Source organism: Oncorhynchus mykiss, chromosome 14, assembly GCF_057628025.1.
Source record: "Oncorhynchus mykiss isolate SJ-2025 chromosome 14, ASM5762802v1, whole genome shotgun sequence".
In the NCBI taxonomy this organism is placed as follows: domain Eukaryota; kingdom Metazoa; phylum Chordata; class Actinopteri; order Salmoniformes; family Salmonidae; genus Oncorhynchus; species Oncorhynchus mykiss.
Window position 1 is genome coordinate 41,859,385 of NC_143035.1, and position 17,964 is coordinate 41,877,348.

The following is a 17,964-nucleotide window of genomic DNA, read 5'->3' on the forward strand; positions in this document are numbered from 1 at the left end:
GGATAGAGGGAGGGAGAGTTGGTCTTGGCTAGCAGCAGTATCAGTAGCAGTGCCGTTCAGCTGGTTGGAAGGGAGAGAGTGTCGGAGAGGAACTCTAGGAGGGAAGACAGGGAGGAACTCTAGGAGGGAAGACAGGGAGAGAGGATCGGAGAGGAACTCTAGGAGGGAAGACAGGGAGAGAGGATCAGAGAGGTACTCTAGGAGGGAAGACAAGGAGAGAGGGTCGGAGAGGAACCCTATCGGGAAGTCAGGGAGAGAGGGTCGGAGAGGAACTCTAGGAGGGAAGACAGGGAGAGAAGGTCAGAGAGGAACTCTAGGAGGGAAGAGAGGGTCGGAGAGGAACCCTATCGGGAAGTCAGGGAGAGAGGGTCGGAGAGGAACACTAGGAGTGAAGAGAGGATCCGAGAGGAACTCTAGGAGGGAAGACAGGGAGAGAGGGTCAGAGAGGAACTCTAGGAGTGAAGACTGGGAGAAGCCTTGACTGACTGAAGAGGGAAGACAGGAGTGTGTTGGTGTGGAACGGTCTTGTTGTGGCCAGCGGTGGGCTGGTCTGGTGTTTCCTGTCCATTCAAGGGCATTCCATCTGCTGAGACCTGGACAGGAGAGAGACAGCGGAGAGGAGAAACCAGCCACATAGGCCTCACTGGGTTGGAGAGAGAGAGGGACAGGGGAGGAGGGAGAGACACAGAAGGAAGGAGGCTTCGAGGGGAGCCACATGGTCTCAGTCCCACAGGGAGCTACTCTTCTGGGGACAGTAGACTGACAAGGTAGGCACTTCCATATTCTACTTTTTGTTTCAGTCTTCCTCTCTGGATTTCTGTGTGTGGTACTGCTAGGACGGAGAGAAAAGATGGAGTTTCAACGTCAAGGTGTTGACTTGACCCAGTAACACAGTAAGGTGGGGACTTGACCCAGTAACACAGTAAGGTGGGGACTTGACCCAGTAACACAGTAAGGTGGGGACTTGGCCCAGTAACACAGTAAGGTGGGGACTTGACCCAGTAACACAGTAAGGTGGGGACTTGACCCAGTAACACAGTAAGCTGGGGACTTGACCCAGTAACACAGTAAGGTGTTGACTTGACCCAGTAACACAGTAAGGTGGGGACTTGACCCAGTAACACAGTAAGGTGGGGACTTGACCCAGTAACACAGTAAGGTGGGGACTTGACCCAGTAACACAGTAAGGTGGGGACTTGACCCAGTAACACAGTAAGGTGGGGACTTGACCCAGTAACACAGTAAGGTGGGGACTTGGCCCAATAACCCAGTAACCTGGTAAGGTGGGGACTTGGCCCAGTAACCCAGTAAGGTGGGGACTTGACCCAGTAACACAGTAAGGTGGGGACTTGGCCCAATAACCCAGTAACCTGGTAAGGTGGGGACTTGGCCCAGTAACACAGTAAGGTGGGGACTTGACCCAGTAACACAGTAAGGTGGGGACTTGACCCAGTAACCAAGTAAGGTGGGGACTTGACCCAGTAGCCCAGTAAGGTGGGGACTTGACCCAGTAACCAAGTAAGGTGGGGACTTGACCCTGTAACACAGTAAGGTGGGAACTTGACCCAGTAACACAGTAAGGTAGGGACTTGACCCAGTAACACATAAGGTGGGGACTTGACCCAGTAACACAGTAAGGTGGGGACTTGACCCAGTAACCCAGTAAGGTGGGGACTTGGCCCAGTAACCCAGTAACCCAGTAAGGTGGGGACTTGGCCCAGTAACCCAGTAAGGTGGGGACTTGTCCCAGTAACCCAGTAAGGTGGGGACTTGACCCAGTAACCCAGTAAGGTGGGGACTTGACCCAGTAACCCAGTAAGGTGGGGACTTGGCCCAGTAACCCAGTAACCCAGTAAGGTGGGGACTTGACCCAGTAACCCAGTAAGGTGGGGACTTGGCCCAGTAACCCAGTAAGGTGGGGACTTGGCCCAGTAACACAGAAACACAACAGACATCATGGTAAGAGTCCTTCCTCCCTTATACCAAGTATGAAAATCAGGTTGAAATATATTGTGAATCATTCTGAAACATATATTTTATTCTCAGATAATTCTCATTATTTGAGAGGGGAATTGTTACTACAAATGAGTTTCTAATCAGATGTAAATGAATACAGTGTCGTAAGAGGTTGAGATCTCTGAATGAACCCCAGTACTGAAAAGGCAGATCTGGTTTGGTTGTTATTGTGTTCCAGAGGAGGATATGGGCATTAACCGTTGCTCTTTCCCAAACAGTAGCAGCCCAATCTCAACAACTGATTCCACTGTTAGACCTGTTGATTACAGACCAAACTCAGTCATGGATCATATCTACTAGCTGTCTGTAGTGACAGTCAGACTGGCTTTAGTCTCTAGTTATAACTAAATACTGTCTAATTCCTACAGTCTGTAATGACAGTCAGACTGGCTTTAGTCTCTATTTATAACTAAATACTGTCTAATTCCTACAGTCTGTAATGACAGTCAGACTGGCGTTAGTCTCTAGTTATAACTAAATACTGTCTAAATCCTACAGTCTGTAATGACAGTCAGACTGGCGTTAGTCTCTAGTTATAACTAAATACTGTCTAAATCCTACAGTCTGTAATGACAGTCAGACTGGCGTTAGTCTCTAGTTATAACTAAATACTGTCTAATTCCTACAGTCTGTAATGACAGTCAGACTGGCGTTAGTCTCTAGTTATAACTAAATACTGTCTAATTCCTACAGTCTGTAATGACAGTTTAGCCTCTAATTGTAACTAAATACTGTCTAATTCCTACAGTCTGTAATGACAGTCAGACTGGCGTTAGTCTCTAGTTATAACTAAATACTGTCTAAATCCTACAGTCTGTAATGACAGTCAGACTGGCGTTAGTCTCTAGTTATAACTAAATACTGTCTAATTCCTACAGTCTGTAATGACAGTCAGACTGGCGTTAGTCTCTAGTTATAACTAAATACTGTCTAATTCCTACAGTCTGTAATGACAGTTTAGCCTCTAATTGTAACTAAATACTGTCTAATTCCTACAGTCTGTAATGACAGTCAGACTGGCGTTAGTCTCTAGTTATAACTAAATACTGTCTAATTCCTACAGTCTGTAATGACAGTCAGACTGGCGTTAGTCTCTAGTTATAACTAAATACTGTCTAATTCCTACAGTCTGTAATGACAGTTTAGCCTCTAATTACAACTAAATACTGTCTAATTCCTACAGTCTGTAATGACAGTCAGACTGGCTTTAGTCTCTAGTTATAACTAAATACTGTCTAATTCCTACAGTCTGTAATGACATTCAGACTGGCGTAAGTCTCTAGTTATAACTAAATACTGTCTAATTCCTACAGTCTGTAATGACAGTCTCTAGACACACACAGGCCTCTCTCTATACTATCCCTGGCTACAACCTGCTGTCCCCCGGTCCAAATATACCCTCATCCTAAATGTAATATAAACCTGTCTGTGTCACTACCTGCCCTGTAGACAGAGGTGTGAAGAAACACGCACGCACGCACGCACGCACGCACGCACGCACGCACGCACGCACGCACGCACGCACGCACGCACGCACGCACGCACGCACGCACGCACGCACGCACGCACGCACGCACGCACGCACGCACGCACGCACGCACGCACGCACGCACGCACGCACGCACGCACGCACGCACGCACGCACGCACGCACGCACGCACGCACGCACGCACGCACGCACGCACGCACGCACGCACGCACGCACGCACGCACGCACGCACGCACGCACGCACGCACGCACGCACGCACGCACGCACGCACGCACGCACGCACGCACGCACGCACGCACGCACGCACGCACGCACGCACGCACGCACGCACGCACGCACGCACGCACGCACGCACGCACGCACGCACGCACGCACGCACGCACGCACGCACGCACGCACGCACGCACGCACGCACGCACGCACGCACGCACGCACGCACGCACGCACGCACGCACGCACGCACGCACGCACGCACACACACACACACACACACACACACACACACACACACACACACACACACACACACACACACACACACACACACACACACACTCCTCTGATCTTGGCCCTCCTGTTGTGAGTCAGTCTATTGAAAGATAGGGACAGGACACTCAGCACGTTGAGGACAGTTGTCTCCTGTTGTGAGTCAGTCTATTGGAAGACAGGGACAGGACACTCAGCACATTGATTACAGTTGTCTCCTGCGCTCTTTTCACACAAGGCAGCGATTATATTTATGTAACAGTTTATATGATATGGACCTGACAGATTCAGATACAGACCTGACAGATACATATACAGACCTGACAGATACAGAACTGACAGATACAGACCTGACAGATACAGATACAGACCTGACAGAAACAGAACGGTCAGATACAGATACAGACCTGACAGATACAGATACAGACCTGAGAGATACAGACCTGACACATACAGATACAGACCTGACAGATACAGACCTGACAGATACAGATACAGACCTGACAGATACAGATACAGACCTGACAGATACAGACTTGACAGATACAGACCTGACAGATACAGACCTGAGAGATACAGATACAGACCTGACAGATACAGACCTGAGAGATACAGATACAGACCTGACAGATACAGATACAAACCTGACAGATACAGACCTGAGAGATACAGACCTGACAGATACAGATACAGACCTGACAGATACAGACCTGACAGATACAGACCTGAGAGATACAGATACAGACCTGACAGATACAGACCTGACAGATACAGACCTGAGATTCAGATACAGACCTGACAGATACAGACCTGAGAGATACAGACCTGAGAGATACAGACCTGACAGATACAGACCTGAGAGATACAGACCTGACAGATACAGACCTGACAGATACAGATACAGACCTGGCAGATACAGACCCAACAGATACAGATACAGACTTGACAGATACAGATACAGACCTGACAGATACAGATACAGACCTGACAGATACAGATACAGACCTGACAGATATAGATACAGACCTGACAGATACCGATACAGACCTGACAGATACAGATACAGATACAGACCTGACAGATACATATACAGACCTGACAGATACAGACCTGACAGATACAGACCTGACAGATACAGACCTGAGAGATACAGATACAGACCTGACAGATACAGACCTGAGAGATACAGATACAGACCTGACAGATACAGCTACAGAGCAGACAGATACAGATACAGACCTGACAGATACATATACAGACCTGAGAGATACAGATACAGACCTGACAGATACAGATACAGACCTGACAGATACATACCTGACAGATACAGATACAGACCTGAGAGATACAGATACAGACCTGACAGATACAGATACAGACCTGACAGATACAGATACAGACCTGACAGATACAGATACAGACCTGAGAGATACAGATACAGACCTGACAGATACAGATACAGACCTGACAGATATAGACCTGACAGATACATATACAGACCTGAGAGATACAGATACAGACCTGACAGATACAGAACTGACAGATACAGACCTGACAGATACAGATACAGACCTGACAGATACAGATACAGACCTGACAGATACAGATACAGACCTGACAGACACAGACCTGACAGATACAGATACAGACCTGAGAGATACAGATACAGACCTGACAGATACAGATACAAACCTGACAGATACAGACCTGAGAGATACAGACCTGACAGATACAGATACAGACCTGACAGATACAGACCTGACAGATACAGACCTGAGAGATACAGATACAGACCTGACAGATACAGATACAGACCTGACAGATACAGACCTGACAGATACAGATACAGACCTGACAGATACAGATACAGACCTGACAGATACAGACCTGACAGATACATATACAGACCTGACAGATACAGATACAGACCTGACAGATACAGACCTGACAGATACAGACCTGAGAGATACAGATACAGACCTGACAGATACAGACCTGACAGGTACAGACCTGACAGAAACAGGTAACTGACAGAAATAAAGGAATCACTTGACTAAAGGAGGGTCATTTTAACACATTCATCTAGAGGCAAATGAAACGCTCACCTATTTAGGAGAGGTGCTGGCTAGCGGAGTGGAACACCTATTTAGGAGAGGTGCTGGCTAGCGGAGTGGAACACCTATTTAGGAGAGGTGCTGGCTAGCGGAGTAGAACACCTGTTTAGGAGAGGTGCTGGCTAGCGGAGTAGAACACCTATTTAGGAGAGGTGCTAGATAGCGGAGAAGAACACCTGTTTAGGAGAGGTGCTGGCTAGCAGAGTAGAACACCTGTTTAGGAGAGGTGCTGGCTAGCAGAGTAGAACACCTGTTTAGGAGAGGTGCTGGCTAGCGGAGTAGAACACCTGTTTAGGAGAGGTGCTGGCTAGCGGAGTAGAACACCTGTTTAGGAAAGGTGCTGGCTAGCGGAGTAGAACACCTATTTAGGAGAGGTGCTGGCTAGCAGAGTAGAATACCTATTTAGGAGAGGTGCTGGCTAGCAGAGTAGAATACCTATTTAGGAGAGGTGCTGGCTAGCGGAGTAGAACACCTGTTTAGGAGAGGTGCTGGCTAGCAGAGTAGAACACCTATTTAGGAGAGGTGCTGGCTAGCAGAGTAGAACACCTATTTAGGAGAGGTGCTGGCTAGCAGAGTAGAACACCTATTTAGGAGAGGTGCTGGCTAGCGGAGTAGAACACCTGTTTAGGAGAGGTGCTGGCTAGCAGAGTAGAACACCTGTTTAGGAGAGGTGCTGGCTAGCAGAGTAGAACACCTATTTAGGAGAGGTGCTGGCTAGCGGAGTAGAACACCTGTTTAGGAGAGGTGCTGGCTAGCGGAGTAGAACACCTGTTTAGGAGAGGTGCTGGCTAGCAGAGTAGAATACCTATTTAGGAGAGGTGCTGGCTAGCAGAGTAGAATACTTGGAAAATTAAAAGGAGAGACGAACACTCAGGTGATTTAAAACCCAACGTTTGGACAGACAAGCTGTCTTCATCTGGGTATAATAACAAACACTGCAGGGTCACTAGTTCATATCGTGTCAAAGGATACACACAGGTGTCTGTAATCATGTCCGTGTGTGGCCTGATATCATTGGTTAATTCTCAGATATAAAAATAACATACCATAAACATGAATGGATAGCGTACGATCTTAGATAGAATTTAGCTACATAAGCCTACAAACATTTACTATAGCAAAATCACAAGAATGGCTTCAGATCAAAGTCTACGTTGAGACGGAAGGGAGCAAGAGTCTTTAATTAAAGATCCAGACAGCCTCTCATTTTACCAAAGATTGTCGAGGTCCTCCCCTCTCCTAGGGAGGGTGATGTGTTCGATGCTGATGTAACGTAGGGACGAAATCGAGTGGTTCAATTCCAAAAAGTGGGCCGCAACTGGGTACGTCGAGTTTTAGTGGATCACGTAATAACACCTTTAATTGGGGTCTGTTTCCCTGTTTGGGGGTGTTTGAAGGATCTACATTTATAAGTGCCATTGCATTGAGCACAGCCTTTACAGTGGTAGTTTCCATCCAGTAGAGGCGCAAATAGACGTTGTGCAGGGATATTTTGGGATGGTAAACCAGAGTTTACCAATTGATCTCTGGGATTTCTACCCCGCAAGAATACGACCAAGGGAAGGTCTGAAAACACATTCCCGAGATCAGACCATAGAATGTGCCAATGTTTGTGATTCCCTTCGTTTGTTCAGAGCTCTTTGAATAGCAGTTAGAGCTCTTCTATTTGTAAGACTGACCTTGAAAAAAGGTCATATTTTGTTTTGAATTTTCAGAATAGCAGGATTGATCTGACCGTATTTGTACCCCCCTCTCCTTGCGTCTCAGCCATAATTCTGTCAAAATCTGATGGTTTTTTGCACATTCTTTTGATTCAACAGAATTGGCTGTAGGGCAAACTGTTTTTCAAGGGAAGCGGGTGATGCTATCCATTCATGTTTTTTGTATGTTATTTTAATATCTGAGAATGAACCAATGATATCAGGCCACACCATGATTACAGACACCTGTGTGTGTCCTTTGACACGATATAAACTAGTGACCCTGCAGTGTTTGTCATTATACCCTGATGAATCATTGCATCTGAGCTCCTAGAGTGTGAGGCTCTCCTTGAATGTTTTATTTTCACACATTAACTAGTCTCTCTCTCTCCTCCAGACACATTAACTAGTCTCTCTCTCTCCTCCAGACACATTAACTAGTCTAGTCTCTCTCTCCTCCAGACACATTAACTAGTCTAGTCTCTCTCTCTCTCTCCTCCAGACACATTAACTAGTCTCTCTCTCTCCTCCAGACACATTAACTAGTCTCTCTCTCTCCTCCAGACACATTAACTAGTCTAGTCTCTCTCTCCCCTCCAGACACATTAACTAGTCTAGTCTCTCTCCTCCAGACACATTAACTAGTCTAGTCTCTCTCTCCTCCAGACACATTAACTAGTCTCTCTCTCTCCTCCAGACACATTAACTAGTCTAGTCTCTCCCCTCCAGACACATTAACTAGTCTCTCTCTCTCTCTCCTCCAGACACATTAACTAGTCTCTCTCTCTCCTCCAGACACATTAACTAGTCTAGTCTCTCTCTCCTCCAGACACATTAACTAGTCTCGTCTCTCTCTCCTCCAGACACATTAACTAGTCTAGTCTCTCTCTCCTCCAGACACATTAACTAGTCTCTCTCTCTCCTCCAGACACATTAACTAGTCTAGTCTCTCCCCTCCAGACACATTAACTAGTCTAGTCTCTCTCTCTCTCTCCTCCAGACACATTAACCAGTCTAGTCTCTCCCCTCCAGACACATTAACTAGTCTAGTCTCTCTCTCTCTCTCCTCCAGACACATTAACTAGTCTCTCTCTCTCCTCCAGACACATTAACTAGTCTAGTCTCTCTCTCCCCTCCAGACACATTAACTAGTCTAGTCTCTCCCCTCCAGACACATTAACTAGTCTAGTCTCTCTCTCTCTCTCCTCCAGACACATTAACTAGTCTCTCTCTCTCCTCCAGACACATTAACTAGTCTAGTCTCTCCCCTCCAGACACATTAACTAGTCTCTCTCTCTCTCTCCTCCAGACACATTAACTAGTCTCTCTCTCTCCTCCAGACACATTAACTAGTCTAGTCTCTCTCTCCTCCAGACACATTAACTAGTCTCGTCTCTCTCTCCTCCAGACACATTAACTAGTCTAGTCTCTCTCTCCTCCAGACACATTAACTAGTCTCTCTCTCTCCTCCAGACACATTAACTAGTCTAGTCTCTCCCCTCCAGACACATTAACTAGTCTAGTCTCTCTCTCTCTCTCCTCCAGACACATTAACCAGTCTAGTCTCTCCCCTCCAGACACATTAACTAGTCTAGTCTCTCTCTCTCTCTCCTCCAGACACATTAACTAGTCTCTCTCTCTCCTCCAGACACATTAACTAGTCTAGTCTCTCTCTCCCCTCCAGACACATTAACTAGTCTAGTCTCTCCCCTCCAGACACATTAACTAGTCTAGTCTCTCTCTCTCTCTCCTCCAGACACATTAACTAGTCGTCTCTCTCTCCCCTCCAGACACATTAACTAGTCTAGTCTCTCCCCTCCAGACACATTAACTAGTCTAGTCTCTCTCTCTCTCCCCTCCAGACACATTAACTAGTCTCTCCCCTTCAGACACATTAACTAGTCTAGTCTCTCTCTCTCTCTCCTCCAGACACATTAACTAGTCTAGTCTCTCCCCTTCAGACACATTAACTAGTCTAGTCTCTCTCTCTCTCTCCTCCAGACACATTAACTAGTCTAGTCTCTCCCCTCCAGACACATTAACTAGTCTAGTCTCTCTCTCCTCCAGACACATTAACTAGTCTAGTCTCTCTCTCTCTCCCATCCAGACACATTAACTAGTCTAGTCGCTCTCTCTCCTCCAGACACATTAACTAGTCTAGTCGCTCTCTCTCCTCCAGACACATTAACTAGTCTAGTTTCTCCCCTCCAGACACATTAACTAGTCTAGTCTCTCTCTCTCTCTCCTCCAGACACATTAACTAGTCTAGTCTCTCCCCTTCAGACACATTAACTAGTCTAGTCTCTCTCTCTCTCTCCTCCAGACACATTAACTAGTCTAGTCTCTCCCCTTCAGACACATTAACTAGTCTAGTTTCTCCCCTCCAGACACATTAACTAGTCTAGTCTCTCTCTCCTCCAGACACATTAACTAGTCTAGTCGCTCTCTCTCCTCCAGACATTAACTAGTCTAGTTTCTCCCCTCCAGACACATTAACTAGTCTAGTCTCTCTCTCTCTCTCCTCCAGACACATTAACTAGTCTAGTCTCTCCCCTTCAGACACATTAACTAGTCTAGTCTCTCTCTCTCTCCCCTTCAGACACATTAACTAGTCTAGTCTCTCTCTCCCCTCCAGACACATTAACTAGTCTAGTCTCTCTCCTCCAGACACATTAACTAGTCTCTCTCTCTCTCTCCTCCAGACACATTAACTAGTCTAGTCTCTCTCCTCCAGAATCATTAACTAGTCTAGTCTCTCTCCTCCAGACACATTAACTAGTCTAGTCTCTCTCCTCCAGAATCATTAACTAGTCTCTCTCTCTCATCCAGACACATTAACTAGTCTCGTTTCTCCACTCCAGGCACATTAACTAGTCTAGTCTCTCTCCTCCAGACATTAACTAGTCTCTCCCCTTCAGACACATTAACTAGTCTCTCCTCCAGACACATTAACTCATCTCTCCTCCAGACACATTAACTAGTCTCTCCCCTCCAGACACATTAACTAGTCTAGTCTCTCCCCTCCAGACACATTAACTAGTCTCTCTCTCTCTACTCCAGACACATTAACTAGTCTCTCTCTCTCCTCCAGACACATTAACTAGTCTCTCTCTCTACTCCAGACACATTAACTAGTCTCTCTCTCTACTCCAGACACATGAACTAGTATTTCTGTCCCCTGATCTTGCTACAATGTGGGACATGAACCCTCTCTCCCCTCGCTCTCCCTCCCTACAGCCACAGTAGTCTGCTACTACCATGGGGGACTGGAACCTGCTGTCTGTTTTAACTAGTCCCTCTCTCCCCTCGCTCTCCCTCCCCACAGCCACAGTAGTCTGCTACTACCATGGGGGACTGGAACCTGCTGTCTGTTTTAACTAGTCCCTCTCTCCCCTCGCTCTCCCTCCCTACAGCCACAGTAGTCTGCTACTACCATGGGGGACTGGAACCTGCTGTCTGTTTTAACTAGTCCCTCTCTCCCCTCGCTCTCCCTCCCCACAGCCACAGTAGTCTGCTACTACCATGGGGGACTGGAACCTGCTGTCTGTTTTAACTAGTCCCTCTCTCCCCTCGCTCTCCCTCCCCACAGCCACAGTAGTCTGCTACTACCATGGGGGACTGGAACCTGCTGTCTGTTTTAACTAGTCCCTCTCTCCCCTCGCTCTCCCTCCCCACAGCCACAGTAGTCTGCTACTACCATGGGGGACTGGAACCTGCTGTCTGTTTTAACTAGTCCCTCTCTCCCCTCGCTCTCCCTCCCCACAGCCACAGTAGTCTGCTACTACCATGGGGGACTGGAACCTGCTGTCTGTTTTAACTAGTCCCTCTCTCCCCTCGCTCTCCCTCCCCACAGCCACAGTAGTCTGCTACTACCATGGGGGACTGGAACCTGCTGTCTGTTTTAACTAGTCCCTCTCTCCCCTCGCTCTCCCTCCCCACAGCCACAGTAGTCTGCTACTACCATGGGGGACTGGAACCTGCTGTCTGTTTTAACTAGTCCCTCTCTCCCCTCGCTCTCCCTCCCCACAGCCACAGTAGTCTGCTACTACCATGGGGGACTGGAACCTGCTGTCTGTTTTAACTAGTCCCTCTCTCCCCTCGCTCTCCCTCCCCACAGCCACAGTAGTCTGCTACTACCATGGGGGACTGGAACCTGCTGTCTGTTTTAACTAGTCCCTCTCTCCCCTCGCTCTCCCTCCCCACAGCCACAGTAGTCTGCTACTACCATGGGGGACTGGAACCTGCTGTCTGTTTTAACTAGTCCCTCTCTCCCCTCGCTCTCCCTCCCCACAGCCACAGTAGTCTGCTACTACCATGGGGGACTGGAACCTGCTGTCTGTTTTAACTAGTCCCTCTCTCCCCTCGCTCTCCCTCCCCACAGCCACAGTAGTCTGCTACTACCATGGGGGACTGGAACCTGCTGTCTGTTTTAACTAGTCCCTCTCTCCCCTCGCTCTCCCTCCCCACAGCCACAGTAGTCTGCTACTACCATGGGGGACTGGAACCTGCTGTCTGTTTTAACTAGTCCCTCTCTCCCCTCGCTCTCCCTCCCCACAGCCACAGTAGTCTGCTACTACCATGGGGGACTGGAACCTGCTGTCTGTTTTAACTAGTCCCTCTCTCCCCTCGCTCTCCCTCCCCACAGCCACAGTAGTCTGCTACTACCATGGGGGACTGGAACCTGCTGTCTGTTTTAACTAGTCCCTCTCTCCCCTCGCTCTCCCTCCCCACAGCCACAATAGTCTGCTACTACCATGGGGGACTGGAACCTGCTGTCTGTTTTAACTAGTCCCTCTCTCCCCTCGCTCTCCCTCCCCACAGCCACAGTAGTCTGCTACTACCATGGGGGACTGGAACCTGCTGTCTGTTTTAACTAGTCCCTCTCTCCCCTCGCTCTCCCTCCCCACAGCCACAGTAGTCTGCTACTACCATGGGGGACTGGAACCTGTTGGGGAAGTTGTTGGAGAAAGCCCAGGAACATAGCACCGTAGTGGGAAAGGTCTGGCTCACGGTCCTCTTCATCTTTAGGATCCTGGTCCTGAGCGCCGCAGCAGAGAAGGTCAATAAGAATTATTTGACACCTTTAAAAATATGTTTAGAGCGTCAGCCATTGGAGTACAACAACACACAAACACTTAGTTTTTTACATTTTTTTAAATGCAACTTGTTATTTCCGTTGTGTTCCCGGTAGGTGTGGGGGGACGAGCAGTCAGGGTTCACCTGCGACACCAAGCAACCTGGATGTGAGAACGTCTGTTATGACATCACCTTCCCCATCTCTCACGTCCGCTTCTGGGTCCTACAGATCATATTCGTCTCCACGCCCACCCTCATTTACCTGGGTCATATATTACACCTGGTGAGGATGGAGGAGAAACAGAAGCAGAGAAAGAAGGACGCAGATCGTGCCGGGGACAAACCACCCTTGCTGGAGACCAAAGCCTGTAAAGCCCCGGTGAGGGACAACAGTGGTAGGGTTCGACTGAAGGGGGAACTACTGAGGACCTACGTGTTCAACGTCATCTTCAAGACGCTGTTCGAGGTGGGCTTCATCGTCATGCAGTACCTGCTCTATGGCTTCCAGCTGCAGCCCATGTACACCTGTGACCGCTCGCCCTGCCCCAACACAGTCAACTGCTACATCTCCCGACCCACAGAGAAAACCATCTTCATCATCTTCATGCTAGTAGTGGCAGGTTTGTCTCTGTTCCTCAACCTGATAGAGATGTACCACCTGGGATCCACTAAGTGTCGCCAGGGGATCAAGTACCACCGGGAGGATCTGAGCTCAGACTCTGTCTCCAAGGAGCCCAGCGAGGTGGACGAGGCTGTACCCTACGCTCCTAGCTACGACCACTACCACGGAGGCCAGCCAGCCTACCCTCAACTCCAACCAGACCAGCAGGTCCAGCCAGAATACCCTCCTGTCCCCAGCTATAACATGTCCCCGCTATCTGAGGAGACTGACTCCACCTACCAGCCCTACCACAACAAGGCAGCCTACAAGCAGAACAAGGACAACCTGGCGGTGGAGAGGAGTGGCAGCAGGCAGCCGGAAGAAGAGGGGGACTTGAAAGGGAAGAAGGGCGGAGGAGAAATGTGGGGGGGGTCGGAGCCAGGTTCCCCATCTCTAGCCCGGGCTGGACGCACCGCTGCTAAACACGGCAACAACAAGACCAGAATAGACGATCTGAAGATCTGAGAGGGGGGTTAGGTTGCTATGACGATGTCTTAGGTTTCTTCCGAGGGTCTTATGTTGCTTGAAAGGCATTCTTAGGGTTCTGCCCCAAATGACACCCTATTCGCTATAGAGTGCACTACTTTTGACCGAGGCCTGTGACAGTCCAGAGCTCCGTTCCAAAGTAGATCACTATATAGGGAATAGGGTGCCATTTGGGACACAGGTGTGTCCAACAGACCTGAGGCCATCCTCCCCCCCCCCCCTCCCCCCCTCGGTGGCCTGGTGGATGGCAGAGCTTTGACTCACTGGGGGGGAATGAGACTTGTAGGACACACTAATAAACTTTGAGCGCTACGGTTGTGAAACACGATCTGTGAAGGGACCATTGGGTTTCATATTATATGACGAACCTCGCCGTCTCAAATCCCTTTTAGAAAACCTTCTGGTTCTGGTCTCTACGTGGGAAAGAAGGATCACGTACATTAAATACAACAACTATTATATTGGAAATGTTTGTGCATTTCAGACTCTGGAGAATAAGAGGATATATTCGACATGTAGTTATTGAGTGTGTTGTGTTGTAGTAATGATGCTATATTGAGGGGAAATTATGTTATTTAACATTTGACAAAGTAAAACAAATGTTTGAATGAAGAAGTCATGTTTAATTTGTTTCTACGTCGAAGAATAATAACCCTGGGTGTATTTTCACAGTCTGGCCCAAATGGTACCCTATTCCCCATAGGGTACACTACTTTGGACTAGGAACCATAGGGTACACTACTTTGAAATAGTGTAATATATATATATATACACTGAGATCATGTGACACTTAAATAAAGTCCACCTGTGTGCAACCTAACTAATTATGTGACTTCTGAAGGTAATTGGTTGCACCAGATCTTATTTAGGGGCTTCATAGCAAAGGGGATGAATACAGATGCACACACCACTTTTCCATTTATTTTTTTCTTCAAATTTTTTGAAACAAGTAATTTTTTTAATTTCACTTCACCAATTTGGCGTATGTCAATTGCATGAAATCCAAATAAAAATCAGTTTAAATTACAGGTTGTAAAGCAACAAAATAGGAAAAACGCCAAGGGGGATGAATACTTCTGCAAGGTGCTGTAGGTGTTACCAATGTGGGAAGCTATGATTTTATTTCAATGACAAAATGATGTTTGATCAAAAGTTGTAAAGATCTTTAGTTGGTTGGCTTGCTATTGTTAGCAAACATGGCTAGTCTTTTCCTCGACTACAATAGAACATACATCATCCTCTGGTGAAGACGGCATCGTCCAAGCCATTCTCCTCGTCGTCCATTCTCCTTGTCCAAGCCATTCTCCTCGTCCAAGCCATTCTCCTCGTCCAAGCCATTCTCCTCGTCGTCCAAGCCATTCTCCTCGTCGTCCAAGCCATTCTCCTCGTCCAAGCCATTCTCCTAGTCCAAGCCATTCTCCTCGTCCAAGCCATTCTCCTCGTCGTCCATTCTCCTCGTCCAAGCCATTCTCCTCGTCCACGCCACTCTCCTCGTCGTCCATTCTCCTCGTCCAAGCCATTCCCCTCGTCGTCATCCATTCTACTCGTCCAAGCCATTCTCCTCGTCGTCCATTCTACTCGTCCAAGCCATTCTCCAAGTTGTCGTCCGTCATGTTGAATGCACACAGTTTTGGGCTGAATCGAGAAGAAACTTACATCACCCCTGCAGTTGACCAACCACAGACATAGGGGCATAGACTTCCACTATCGAACTTCGACTTGCTTCAAGAAAATTGTTGGTGTGCACGAACAACTGAAAAACCCCTTGCTGAAGACCAAAGTGAACCAAAAAGTCAACATTTCGTATTAAAAGCAAAACACTTTTACGAACTGTTTTGGATGGGAAGCATGCGCAAGACACCTTTAGAAGCCAAGCATAATGCTGTGTGAATAAAGCATAGCCTACCAGATACTATCACAAGAGCAGAAGATACTAAATATGTAGGTATCATCTATGACAGATCTCAATAACCGCCATCGTCTAATTAACGGCACTTTGTTAGCCAAAACAAAACAAATGTAAAGGCATAAAAACAATACATGTATTATTTAATCTAATCATTACACAACTCTTATCCAAATTATAGCGGCAGGGTAGCCTAGTGGTTAGAGCGTTGGACTAGTAACCGGAAGGTTGCAAGTTCAAACCCCTGAGCTGACAAGGTACAAATCTGTCGTTCTGCCTCTGTTCCTAGGCCGTCATTGAAAATAAGAATTTGTTCTTAACTGACCTGCCTAGTTAAATAAAGGTATAAAAAAATTTAAAAAACATTTTACAAAAAAAAAAAAATAGGAGCACATCTGTGTCACTCTATGAAATCGTCCAACCAACAGATTAACACAGGACCTCTAAAAATAATTCCACAGTATTTTTATTTAACCTTCAGAACAGATTGAAATAAAAAAAAGATAAAAATAAAAAATATATTTACAAGAGAGCCCTGTACACATTACAATAAAAACAGAATACTAAAACATACATGTATAAAATATAATTCAACATACAATAAACAAAAAATAAAAGCATTCAACTACATAGAGGTCCTAAATCAATGATGTAAACTGCCTGAGTGGCACCAACACATCTAACTGCAGTGAACTCTGCAAAACGTTACACAAATTAGGGGCAAATAAAACAAAGACGTTTTTTCCCCAAATCTGTGGAAACTGAAGGGATCTCCAGTGTTATCCATTCCTGTGGAAACTGAAGGGATCTCCAGTGTTATCCATTCCTGTGGAAACTGAAGGGATCTCCAGTGTTATCCATTCCTGTGGAAACTGAAGGGATCTCCAGTGTTATCCATTCCTGTGGAAACTGAAGGGATCTCCAGTGTTATCCATTCCTGTGGAAACTGAAGGGATCTCCAGTGTTATCCAAATCTGTGGAAACTGAAGGGATCTCCAGTGTTATCCATTCCTGTGGAAACTGAAGGGATCTCCAGTGTTTTCCAAATCTGTGGAAACTGAAGGGATCTCCAGTGTTATCCATTCCTGTGGAAACTGAAGGGATCTCCAGTGTTATCCAAATCTGTGGAAACTGAAGGGATCTCCAGTGTTATCCAAATCTGTGGAAACTGAAGGGATCTCCAGTGTTATCCAAATCTGTGGAAACTGAAGGGATCTCCAGTGTTATCCATTCCTGTGGAAACTGAAGGGATCTCCAGTGTTATCCAAATCTGTGGAAACTGAAGGGATCTCCAGTGTTATCCAAATCTGTGGAAACTGAAGGGATCTCCAGTGTTATCCAAATCTGTGGAAACTGAAGGGATCTCCAGTGTTTTCCAAATCTGTGGAAACTGAAGGGATCTCCAGTGTTATCCAAATCTGTGGAAACTGAAGGGATCTCCAGTGTTATCCAAATCTGTGGAAACTGAAGGGATCTCCAGTGTTATCCAAATCTGTGGAAACTGAAGGGATCTCCAGTGTTATCCAAATCTGTGGAAACTGAAGGGATCTCCAGTGTTATCCAAATCTGTGGAAACTGAAGGGATCTCCAGTGTTTTCCAAATCTGTGGAAACTGAAGGGATCTCCAGTGTTATCCAAATCTGTGGAAACTGAAGGGATCTCCAGTGTTATCCAAATCTGTGGAAACTGAAGGGATCTCCAGTGTTATCCAAATCTGTGGAAACTGAAGGGATCTCCAGTGTTATCCAAATCTGTGGAAACTGAAGGGATCTCCAGTGTTATCCAAATCTGTGGAAACTGAAGGGATCTCCAGTGTTTTCCAAATCTGTGGAAACTGAAGGGATCTCCAGTGTTTTCCAAATCTGTGGAAACTGAAGGGATCTCCAGTGTTATCCAAATCTGTGGAAACTGAAGGGATCTCCAGTGTTATCCAAATCTGTGGAAACTGAAGGGATCTCCAGTGTTATCCAAATCTGTGGAAACTGAAGGGATCTCCAGTGTTATCCAAATCTGTGAAAACTGAAGGGAT

At 47.0% G+C, this 17,964-nt stretch overlaps 1 protein-coding gene across 2 annotated transcripts; it reads left to right on the top strand.

The window, feature by feature from the left end:
• LOC110487964 (gap junction Cx32.2 protein) lies at window positions 1–14,853 on the top strand. Of its 2 annotated transcripts, XM_021559889.3 has the most exons (3): window positions 1–767; window positions 12,716–12,865; window positions 12,998–14,853. In XM_021559889.3, the coding sequence occupies exons 2-3, from the start codon at window positions 12,737–12,739 to the stop codon at window positions 14,006–14,008; spliced, it is 1,140 nt and encodes a 379-aa protein (XP_021415564.3). In that variant the 5' UTR covers window positions 1–767; window positions 12,716–12,736; the 3' UTR covers window positions 14,009–14,853. The 2 variants fall into 2 exon arrangements, with proteins under 2 accessions (XP_021415564.3, XP_090055059.1); XM_090198933.1 differs by lacking the exon at window positions 12,716–12,865 and having other exon boundaries at window positions 43–767.
• The last annotated feature ends 3,111 nt before the right edge of the window (window positions 14,854–17,964 follow it).